We start from the raw sequence: 12,013 nt of genomic DNA, 5'->3' as shown, positions 1-12,013 counted from the left end.
GGGGCATAGACACTTACATTTTTATTTTTTATTTGAAAAAGATTTAAAAGAAAACAACCTAGAATAATACTACAAACACCCATAGCAAGACACGTATTGTAGACCATTAAGTTTATAGTATATAATACAAATACAAGAAATAAATGCTATGGAAAATATGTTTTATTATTATAATTGAACTAATAGTAAAACATTTTTGAAATTATTTGTACTACTATTGTGGTTCTGGCAGCTCATGCCTCCCCAGATGAGATGCCGCCCTGGGCTTCTGCCCACATCACAAACCGGTACTGATTTCAGGAAACAAGTCAAAGCTGGCTCTGAAATTAACAATGTATCTTTAAAGACTCAACAAACTGATCACCTCCCACCACAAAAAAAAAAAAAGAAAAAACACATAAAACAGTTTCCTCTGCTTGAAGAAAGCATGGATTACACAAATAAAGAGCTCAGTTTCAGCGCACATGATGCTCACACACAAAGGAGATCCCATATGGCTGCCAAAGCTCAGCGGGGCTTGTTAAGGCTCAGCAGCTGAGAGAAGAAAAGAAAAAGACACCATTGAACCAGAGTGAGGTTTAAAAAAAAAAAAAAAAAACACAGGACGTGGTTTTACCAAACCACAAAACAGAGAAATTTTAGAATTTTCAGCTGAACAGGCAAAGTTGTGGGGGGTTGTTTTCCTCCCCAGGATTCAGTGGGGGACAGAGAGACTTGTCCTGATTTTAGAGAAAGAAATGAAACACAAATGTAAAATCACTCCACTGTGGCGCTGTTGATTCATCCAGTCACCCCGCAGCTGCTTGGCTGATGCCTCCAGATCAGTGCAGTGTAGCAGTAAACAGCGACCCAGGTGTGCTGCTAGTCACAGAGCAACACATTCAGGCTGAACCACAACACAGGAAAGAATGAAACACCTCACCTACGAATAAACAAAATAGAAAAAAACAATGATCTGATGTTTCCACGTTGGACGACAGGAAACACAATCTGTTTCAGTGGAAACCTGAACAGTTGTGCTTCTTGTTTATTTCTTCAAAATCAATAAGATGTCATTGAAACGGTGGCTCTTTAATTTTAAACAGGGATGACAGGAATATATTTATGAATACATTCGTTCTCAGAATCACAATATTAACACTTAAATTAGAAGTTAAATTGATTACATTTGACCTTTTGTTTAAAAGAATCTACAATTCACTTATTGGACATGAAAACAAACAAACATGGAATCTAATGACTTAGCGGGAATTATGCTGGGAGTTGAGAAAAATCGATATAAAGATATAAACTTTACAATTATGGCATTTAATAAAGGATTCAGGGACCTGAGTGAAGTTGTGAAGTTCCCCTTCACCTTCTTTTAATTAAATGAAATCGGTGTTAAACATTCATGCAGCAAAAATGTTTGCTTGTGCCACTGTCTTAAAAATACTAATAAATGTTTCGAGGTCCAGCTAGCTTAGCTTACAAAATAAAACTAAAATATGGTGTAAATCAACTGTGCTGGTTTGTGCTCCAACATTTTTTTTTCATATATCTTCATATATTTAAGATAAATAAAAAAAAAAAGTTAACAGAGGTCACCAGAAACTGAGAGTTCAGTATGTTTTGGCATTTTAGCTAACAAAATGTTTATTTTGTTATTTAAAAAAAGATTGAATTGTTTGCTTATATGTATATTTTTTATGTATTTGTAATATTGTATAAAATGAACTCAAGTGGTTAAAAAGAATGTGCCAGTGTTTTCTCCGATTGATCAATTAGTCGACAGGAAAGCCTGTAACTAAATGTCACAGCTGTCATTCAGTCTCAAAATCTTTATTGAAAAGAATGAGAGGAGAGAGGAGTCCATGTTTCCAGCAGCTTTTTCTGCTCCTCTGTAGAAATCCCAATGCTGCTTGCCTTTAATAAACTCTACTAGATCGGAGCCGTCGGTAGGTAGCATGAATCCTCATAAAGATCTGATCTAGCTGCCGTCACACTTCCTTCCTATTCACGGCTGCATCTTGATGGAGTGTCCTCTAAAATCCTCAGCAGCCTTTATGAAGTGCACTGGCCACAATAAAGAGGCCTGACCGAGCGTTGTGCTTGTTCATCATTCAGAGTGGACGGGGGGATAAAAGTACTCACAGCCCCTGGTCTGTTTTTACAATGTGGCATTTTACAAGCACATACTTCACTGTGTCTTATTGAGATTAAATCTGACAGACCAGCACACAGTAGTGGTCTCTGTTCGGTCCCCGTGATTTAATACTTTACGAGACTGTGTGTGTATTTTATACATCGTCTCTACCAGCTTTGATAGAGTCTCAGGTTTTCCTCCAGTATTGTCCTGTATTTAGCGCCATTAATCATCTAATCACCTCTGACGCGCTTCCCAGTCGCTGCTAAAGAAAAGCATCCCCCTCAGAATGATGCTGCCACCACCGCGTTTCACCCCGAGGGCTGTACATTCAGGCCGGGTAGATGTGCAGGGTTAGTTTTCCGTCTGGTTTTTTTGCCCTCACCTGACCGGAGAGCCAGGTCAGGTTTGGACGTTGGACTGCACCACCCCCTTGTGGCAGACTCCGAGCAGGTCTTCAAATGGTTTCATTTCGGAAGACGGTGCGCTTTCTTCTTGTTAATAAAGGCCAGATTAGTGAAGTGCAGGATTAATGCTGCGCTCCAGTTAATTGGAAAGTGGAGCTGGGTTTGACTTCAGACCCGAGGTAACAGCGTTCTGGTCAAGAAGTCGGAATTCCAACATGGCGCCGACGCCTAAAAACACAGTAGCTCTGACAAACATAATTATAAGGTTTAATTTCCGTAAGTAAACACCAGTTTTAATTTGGTCTGTTTAGAGTTGAAGTCTCTACATGTAACTTTGATTTTAGACGCACTTTTGCTTGTATGTTTTGTCAACATGTTTCCACCACATCTTACTAATGTTGTCAAGAGGAGCGGCCATGTTGAAACGCACCGTAACTGGAGGTAGTCGGAGTTGTAAAACCTTGTCATTTTTCCTCCACTTTACAGTGGAGGATACTTTGTGTTGACCTATAAAACAAACATTAAATAAATAAATGTTTTGTGACAAAACGGATGCAAATTAAAGGGGTTTGAATACCTTTACACTAGAATTAAAACCAATAATTGCCCTTTCTCTTGTAAATTAACTGCTTTGTAGCGTTTAAAGGATTCATCAAGACTTTGAGTCTAACCTTTACTGAACTTTTGACCAGTATGGTTATTTACAAGTTTAATCAAGTGTTGCATTTATTGCAATTTCAGGTTGATGTTGTTGTTTTTTTCATTCATTTGAAATCCTTTTGACATTGCCCCTTCTTCTGCATTAAATTGAGTTTTTCCCCTCGTCTCCCAGGTGATGCAGCACCCGACAGAGGGAGGTCAGGTTCTGCCTCTCTGCAGCAACCAGAAAGACATGTTGGGGAAAGTGGCCGAGATCTGGATCTTCTCCCTGTCCAGTCAGCCGATAGACCACGAGGATGCCGCCCTGCAGGGAGGACAGAAGATCAAATGCACTGGTAGGCTTTTGCTTTTTATTTCCCCACCGATTTTAAACGATGTTTGATATGGTAAATAAATCAAGAATCTGTTTTTCTCCCCTATCTCAAATTATTTTTAAGGAAATAAAAAACAACAACAATGTATAATGTGTAAACCTTTAACCTTCCTTCCGATTACGTCCTGTAGATAACTACTCGGAAGAAGAGTATGAGAGCTTCTCCTCGGAGCAGGAGGCCAGCGACGATGCAGTGCAGGGACAGGTCAGCACATTTGCTGATCAGTTTGACCTTTAAAGATCATGGCATGAATTGCTTTATAGATGAGGAATAAAGAAAAACAGAAATGTCTGTCTCTTCCCTGAAGATTTCATTGACTCCTCCTCTTTCATCTTTCAGGATCTTGAGGATGATGAGTTTGATGTGAGGAAACCAAAGAAGCAGAGGAGGTCCATTGTGAGGACCCCCTCTATCACCAGGGTAAGGGATACAAAATGAGACGGAGATCTCAAAGAAACATGAAAATAAACTCATGGCTGTGTTTTTTCTCTGTGTGATGCTCAGACAGAGCACCAGATACTATCTTGTGCAGACGAGAAGGTTTATTATTTGTTATTGTGTTTCCTTCAATGTCCCTTTAGGGGCTCCGTAGCAATAAATTCCAGGTAAAAAAAAAAAACCTTCAAAGAAATACTTTTAACAACAGATACCTCAGTGTTGCTTGGCCTCTGTTTACACAGTGCCAAAAAAGTGAATCTGTAAAAACTGTTAGATGCGACATTTTCCAAGGTCTCTGGTTTCCTTTTATCATCTACTCATTTAGTTACACTGTAAAGTAAACCTTCGTGCACCTGAATCAGCCTTTAATTGCTGCATTAAAACTAGTTTAAATGCAGAGTGCTTTCAGATGTATCCTGTTTTTATTGCTGAAAATATATGAATTTTTTTTTCAGATTTCTCCAATTGAACCTTAAATAAATAAGCCAACTGGATGCCTTTCACTTAACGAGGAAAAAACATTTGAAGTTTTTAATCTACAATCCCATTCTTACAAAACAAAGCAAAAAAATCTGATTATTTGTTTAACTAAAATAGTTCTTGCTTAATTTACTATTGAATAGGTTAAAAAGAAGAGAAAACTTTTGGTCATTTTAGTTTTTAAAAATTAAATTTTTTTAGTCCACAGATACTTTTGAGCTGTTTGGACACCCATACTCTTTAGTGTCTTTACAAAATGTCACGCTATGCTAGAAAATGTGTATGTTTCCATGGAGACATTGATTAGGAAGCCAATGAATGCTGATAAGCTTCCTTTTCTCTTCTAAAGAAATCCATCCCCACAGCATGATACTATCACCGCTGTGTTTCTCTCCTTGTTAGCTTTACACAGCGTTCTGAACCAGAGCCGCATCTCACACTGACTCTGTGGGTTTTCTCTTCCTGCATTTTAGCAGCAGAACTTTAAGCAGCGAGTGGTGGCACTGCTGAAGCGCTTCAGAGTTTCTGATGAGGTACGTTTCTTCTTTTTTTTAAGAAGATTCTCTGCTTCTCTTGTGACTAACCGCTGTTTGATGTGTGTGTGTGTGTGTGTGTGTGTGCGCCTGCGAAGGTGCTGGACTCGGAGCGGGACCCGGCGGAGCCGCCTCCTGAGGTGGAGGAGGAGGATCTGGACCTGGACAGTGTGGAGTTTGAGAACCCCAGCGACAGCTGCCCGGAGCTGGACGATGACGACAGTGTCCTCAGCACGCCAAAACCCAAACTAAAGTGAGCTGAGGGCCGATCTAATGTCTCCAGTTACCTGTCTGTTGACCTTTTATGAATTATAAAACGGTTCTGCATGCTTAGTATAAGCCAAGAGGAAGTGGAAAAAGTAAATGTGTGTGAACATTATGAGTATTTGGCTGTTTAAGATCAGATTCAGTATTTTAAGTCCATAAATATTTATGTTTTGAAAGACAAAACACCTGAGTGAAGTATTTAGACACTTTGAACAATAAGAAAGTAGGAGGGAATAAAGGAAGGAAGGAAAGAAACTCAAGTAATAAAGGTTACACATAAAAATAAATAATCAAAGACAGGAAAGAAGGAAAGCAAGAAGGATACAAGAAAGAAAAGAATAGACAAAAAATAATTAAAGGAAGACACAAGGAAATGTTTAAGAAAGGAAAGTAGGAAGAAAGGAAGGAAGGAAAAAGACAGATTCAGGTAAAAAATGAGCCAAGGAGACAATGAAGTAATAAATGATAGACAGGGAAGAAATCATTAGAGAAAGCAAGGAAGCAAGATAAAAGGAAGGAAGGAAAGGAGGAAGGAAGGAAAGAAAGGAGGACACAAAGTAAAGGATAAACGTGAAAAAATAATCAAAGGACGACACAAGGAAGTGTAGGAGAGAGAAGGATGGAAGGAATTAGTGAAGAAATGAAGGAAAGAGACAGACAAGTAAAACAGGAAGCGAGGAGACAATGAAGTGATGAAGGATAGACTTGCAGGGACAAGAATCAGCAGAAGAATTCGATGAAGTAAAGAAGCAAACAAGGAAGGAAGCACAGGAGGAAGAACCCAAAGAAGAGACGACAACCTCTACGCAATGAGATAAAGAATAAAGCAAAGGACACTTTATTTATTTTATAAACACTTTATTGTTTATAATAAAACATGAATTTCCATATTTGAGCTCCAAACTTTCCCAAACCCCTGTGAGTGAAGACGTCAGAAAATTCAGCGCTTCTCGTTTCCCTCGGTGTCTCCCGGATGCTTTACGTCTTCAGAATATTAAAAACTCATAACCTGCCGTCTACTGGGAACCGTCCTCGAGCGCTAACAGGCTCCTTCACACTCAGATGGGGGTGTGAAAAATAAACGAAACCTGCAGGGATCTTTTAGCTGAGGCGCGTTTATGCCGACCCTGTGAATCATCTGTGAAGAGATGAAGCGTGTGGAGTGCAACGTGTTTGGTTTCGTCCATGTTTCAGGCCATACTTCGAGGGACTGTCCCTCTCCAGCTCCCAGACCGAGATCGGCAGCATCCACAGCAGCCGGAGCCACAGAGAGCCGCCGAGCCCGGTCAGTTTCCCACTTCCTATCTGTTAAAGACCTGAATTAAAACACCATTCTGCTGTTTTAAATGCACAAGCGTTCAATAAATTAGAGTGTTATTGAAAAGTCCATTTATTTCAGGAACTTTATCACTTACTGAAACAGATTAATCCCACACAGATGGATGTTTGAAAGCCTTTACTTTTGTTAATTATGGTGATTACAGTTTAATGAAAACATGACATTTAAAATGACAATATTACCAATAAGTAAAACAATTTGAATAGAGAAATGTGGGGTTGATGAAAAGTATGTTAATTTTCAAAGGGAACTTTTAATCTGACAAAAAGTTTTTACCTGTTTGTTTTTCTCAGTGGGTGCGTAATGTTCTGCATGGTGTTTTATCTTACTTCATGTTGTCAAACAGGTTCTGTTTAAGTGATTTCTCAGTTCTATAGGTCAAGCAGCAGCAGGGCTTTAACTGAAGGTTTAGGAGTGTCCTAGTTAAAGTCCAGATTTAAATCTGGTTGAGCTACAGTGGTAAAACCTTACAGGCGGTTCATGATTGGAAAATCTTCAAGCATGGCTGAAATTTGAGAAGAGTGGGACCAAATTCCTCCAAATTGATGGAAAAATAATTTATTGCTACTGACAGCTGATGGTATGAAAGGTGGAACTAGTGGGTTTGACTTTTTCCTAGAAGTTGAAGTTGGTTTGGATCTCATCTTTTCCCTGATAAGTGAGATCAGAATTTGAAAACTGCATTTTGTTGCTTTCTTTTCCACCAGTCAATCTCACTGATAAACCACTGTTGGTTTAAACCACTGTTGGTTTATCAGGGAAATTATAAGACCTCTGTTGAACCAAGAATCGTCTTCAGACATTCACTAATTCTGGCTTTCCGTCTGTGAAGTGAACATTCCCGAGACTCAGTCACAATCATGTCGATTTTTCTTCCTTCCTTCCTTCCTTCCTTCCACCTCACTTCAGCTTGATCTGGACAAAACCAAGTGCGGCGACTCTACGTTCGCAGACGATGGCGGCCGTGACAACGCCACCTTTGTGAGTACAGACTCACGGAGGCGCCTTCGCCTTCGGCTCACAACCTTAACGTCTGGTCGGTTTTGTTATTTTTTTGCGTTTTCCTCCAGGAGCAACCCGAGGCGGTGACTCCCACCACGGAGCTGGAAATGGACAACATGGACACGTTTCTAGAGAGACTGCCACCAAGTGGCAAAATGACCAAGACAGAATCGCTCATCATTTCATCCAACAGGTATTGTTTCCTTGACCACCTTCCTAAAGGAACCAAGAGAGAGAGTGCTTTATGGAAGAAATACTGAGAAGCAGGGGCGTCACTAGGTGTTAATGAGGGGGGGGGGGGGGCTGAGCCCTTGTGAGCAAACGTACAAAATTTCTCAAACAGCAACAAAAACAGCAAAGTTGCTTTTGCATTTTGAAATTGTGGAAATTAAAACTTCTTCTACTGCAAAATATAACTGTAAACAACAAATCATTATAATAAAATGGTTTCCTAGGAAACGTTGCTGAGGTAATTCAAATTTTTTGACTCTACACATTTTGAAGTACATTTGTTCAACGTTTCATGCATGTTTCATGTTCCAAATAATTCCTGTTACATTTTACACCAATCTCAGAGTTCATTAAACTATGCAAAAAATTGAAACTGACAGATTTAAGATCACATTTGAACTAAAAATGATTAATTTATATGACTATTTATTTAAACTCATATTTTGGCCACATCATATTTAGTATAGTGGCAATTTAAAAGAAAAAACAAACAAAAAAATCCCCCCCAAAAAACAACATTTAGAGTGGGGCTTGAGAATATTTTAAAGAGGCTTCAGCCCCCTAAAATAAGCTGGTGAATTACTGTCCCCTGCTGGTTAGTCTTTACGTCCTGTTTTCCTTTTTTCAGGCAGGAAGCGAAGCTGGCAGGGCGGCGAGGTCGGAGCACGTCCCTGAAGGAGCGCCAGCCCAGCAGGCCCCAGAACGAGAGGGCCAACAGCCTGGACAACGAGCGGTCCCTGGACACACGCTGCCACCTACAGGTAGGGGGACGCAGCTGCAGCTGGAGAAGAGGCCACAGATATTATCCTCAGCTTCTCCCTCTGATTATAGCAGATTTCAAGTTTCTTCTCAGTTCCCTCATGTTTATTTATTTTTATTGCGTTGAGCCACTTTAATAACAATAAAATTAATAATATTAAGAGTAAATAAAAAGAAAATGCACCCTGAGTTTTGACGTTATTTTTACCAGATCCCAAGAAAAACCGTTTATGACCAACTGAACCACATCCTGGTGTCCGATAACCACCTTCCTGACAGCATCATCCTCATCAACACGTCAGACTGGCAAGGTCAGGTAAGGTCTTCAGAAGATGAACGAGACGGAAAGGTCAAAAGTCAAACTCCTGAACACCAGCTGCTTAACACGATCCAATCAGAGAAAAGTTACCTGTTAAAGCTTGAAACTATTGATCCAGATTTCAAAGTAGAGATGTACCAACAGAATATTAATATCTTTATTGGTCCCAATATTGAAAAAAATTCTAGATGTGATATTGTGACGATGTGCAGATCTATTTGGTCTAATTCTACGCTTTGTGCTCTGAGCGACGTCATGCTTTATCATTTATTTTACATAATATTTAGAGTTCCTAATTTTACTTTCCGAACCATTTGAAAGAAGGTTTGTTGCAGTTTTTTATTTTATTTTTATTTTTTTTTTTACATTTTTGGCCAAAGTAATCAACCTATTGTGTTTGTCAGTTTCAGTTTCTTTATTATTTATTTTACTCCTAATCGCACTGATTGAATAAATTAAAGTTGTTTTTACATGTTTGACCAAGCTTAGTTTCAAATATGTTAGTTTTCAAATACATTTATAATTCAGTGCATTTATTTCTGTGTTTTAAAAAAAGAAACATTTAAAGTCAATTCAGTGCTGTTTTTTTCTCTCGACTGATAGAAAAGACAGAACCTCAGACATCGATATCTGAAGTGAAAAATGTAGATTGGTGCATCGCTAATTTAAAGCTGCACATTATTTACGGTGCACGTTTAAGATATTGTTGTGTTGCTACACATTTATGAAGACAAAACTCTGTTCAGCTCCATCTGCTCACTAGTGAACTTATATCTCTTGTTCCTCCTCTCCTGTCTGTCAGTATCTGTCGGATTTGCTGCAGAACCACCACCTGCCCGTGGTCTGCACATGCACCACGGCCGACATCCAAGCTGCTTTCAACACCATTGTTTCTCGCATCCAAAGATTGTAAGTCTGACCCTCGTTTTGTCCCCGCTAGGACAAAAAACCCCAAACAAACGTACGTGGCTTTGCAAAAATCAAAACCGCAGTGTTTGTTCTGCTCCTGTAGCTGCAACTGTAACTCCCAGACGCCCATTCCCATAAAGATTGCAGTGGCCGGAGCGCAGCACTACCTCAGCGCGATTCTGAGGCTCTTTGTGGACCACCTCTCCCACAAGACCCCGGACTGGCTCGGCTACATGAGGTTCCTCATCATCCCCTTAGGTCAGAGGTCGACTCTTGAGTCGATGTCAGAGCGCGGCCGCCCTCGCACATTTACTTTAAAAGCCTCCGCTGTTCCTCAGGTGCGCATCCCGTCTCCAAGTACCTCGGCACGATCGATCATCGCTACAACAGTTTGTTCCAAGACGCCGCCTGGAGGGATCTGTTCCACAAGACTGAGGCTCCCGTGATCGGTGGGCTGTTGATTACAAACACTGCACGCACTTGGGCTTTGGTCATTTTTCCTCACAAATTAAATTTTTAGCTCTTAAAGTCATATCAGAGTATATGTTTAATATTCCATGGCACTTAGACGTTTTCCACATATTATGGTTTAATCAGAAACTTCAGTGTATTTTACTGGGATCTTATGTGATCAACAGAAACAAGCTGATGAATGTTAAGTTCAAAGGAAAATGCCGGGGTTGCGTTCAGATACTAATCACCATCCATGTGTAGTTCAGGAGAGCCCTGACGTGGTGTCAAGGGTCACGCAGTACATGGAGGGAGCGAACGGAGCCCACCAGCTCCCCATCGCCGAGGCCATGCTCACTTACAAGCAGAAAAGGTTTGTTTTCGTTTCCCCTCGGGATTTCAGCCTCATTTCATTTAAGGGTCTACTTTCACTGAATATTATCTGTAATTGCACAGACGGCTGATTTATGTCTTTGGGAGCTAAGAAAAGGTTTTAAAAAGCCTACTAATGTTTTAAGTATTTCCTCTAACAAATGGTTCTAATGTAGAACTCATTCTGTTTTCAAAAGGGGGAATGAAGTGGACAAAAAAAATAAAAATAAAACATTAACAGCAGTGGTTATCCTGTCAAAACATACATTTTTATACCAGATGGAAAAATCCTGCTGGTAGATAAAACTGTTAACAGTTAAATTGACCAAAATGTACTTTTTACAAATAATAATAATTTTAAAAAATCAATGGCTTACCATTCAAACTGCCCTTTGGAAACAAAATGAAGTAAATGTCTCACTACTGGTATGGGGCTTGCAGACAGTCCTTTGCAAAAGTATCGATGCATCTTGAACTGCTTTGCATTTTTACAACTACCACAAAATCCACAAAATCTAGTACTTTTTGGGGGGATTTTATGTGATAGACCAACACTAAGCATTATGGTGAAATAAGGGGACATTTTTATCTACCGTATTTTTCAGATTATAAATCTCTATTTTTTTCCTACGCTTTGAATCATGCGGCTTGTAGCCCGGTGCGGCTTTTCTGTTAATTTTTCTTCAACCATCAGGGGGCTTTAGCAGGAAGTGAATCATTGGAAGTCAAAATTGGAAATCAAAGAAGAAAGTGCTGATTTTCATTTAGAACAAGCACATGCTAGCAGCAGGCACCACGGAGAAATGTTTTCAAACTCAAACGCCCTCACCATGGAAACCACACGAAGAATTTCAAATGTTGCAGTTTTTAAGTTGAAGGTTATCAATCTGGTAGTTCAGGAGGGAAGTGGAGCCGCTGCACGTAAACTCAGCGTGAACGAATCCATGGTTTGGCGTTGTGAATAATCGAGAGCAGCAGAGATACCAGCGGCTGATAGCCTGGTGCGGCTTATATACCTACGTTTCCAGTTTTTAAAAAAACCTTTGTAGATGCGGCTTATAGTGAGGTGCGTTCTATAGTCCGGAAAATACGATATTAAATAAGAACCTAAAAAGTGTTTATTCAGCCCTGCCTGAGTAAATACATTCTAATACTTACTGGAACTTTTATCTCTACCATGTCCTCTTGGGACGTTTTTTTTTTTTTTTTTCTTTTGACAAAGTAGTTTAAGCTTTGACTTGACCACTCTAACAAATGATCATGTAATTCATTTACAAAATCATATTTGGGTTACCATTTATATTTAACACCGTTGTGCTGGTCTAACACTTAAAATTCGAGAAAGGTA

General features: G+C 39.7%; 1 protein-coding gene across 5 annotated transcripts in view; it reads left to right on the top strand.

Annotated features, from left to right (window-relative positions):
- Positions 1-12,013, top strand: part of pacs2 (phosphofurin acidic cluster sorting protein 2) — a 63,778-nt gene that overhangs the window by 42,187 nt on the left and 9,578 nt on the right. For 4 of the 5 annotated variants that reach the window (XM_081603551.1, XM_081603549.1, XM_081603553.1 and 1 more), the window contains exons 5-18: positions 3,365-3,527; positions 3,697-3,770; positions 3,906-3,986; positions 4,958-5,017; positions 5,116-5,270; positions 6,479-6,569; positions 7,533-7,604; positions 7,694-7,818; positions 8,485-8,617; positions 8,827-8,931; positions 9,737-9,843; positions 9,947-10,101; positions 10,182-10,292; positions 10,558-10,666. In XM_081603551.1, coding sequence (XP_081459677.1) covers positions 3,365-3,527; positions 3,697-3,770; positions 3,906-3,986; positions 4,958-5,017; positions 5,116-5,270; positions 6,479-6,569; positions 7,533-7,604; positions 7,694-7,818; positions 8,485-8,617; positions 8,827-8,931; positions 9,737-9,843; positions 9,947-10,101; positions 10,182-10,292; positions 10,558-10,666 — 1,541 coding nt within the window. The remainder of the gene's footprint in view (positions 1-3,364; positions 3,528-3,696; positions 3,771-3,905; positions 3,987-4,957; positions 5,018-5,115; positions 5,271-6,478; positions 6,570-7,532; positions 7,605-7,693; positions 7,819-8,484; positions 8,618-8,826; positions 8,932-9,736; positions 9,844-9,946; positions 10,102-10,181; positions 10,293-10,557; positions 10,667-12,013) is intronic. The other variant, XM_081603550.1, reaches the window with a different exon arrangement.

Source organism: Poecilia reticulata, chromosome 22 (assembly GCF_904066995.2).
Source record: "Poecilia reticulata chromosome 22, P_reticulata-male-v2, whole genome shotgun sequence".
Taxonomy (NCBI): domain Eukaryota; kingdom Metazoa; phylum Chordata; class Actinopteri; order Cyprinodontiformes; family Poeciliidae; genus Poecilia; species Poecilia reticulata.
The sequence above is the reverse complement of the archived record's forward strand: the minus strand, read 5'-3'. Positions and strand labels throughout refer to the sequence as shown.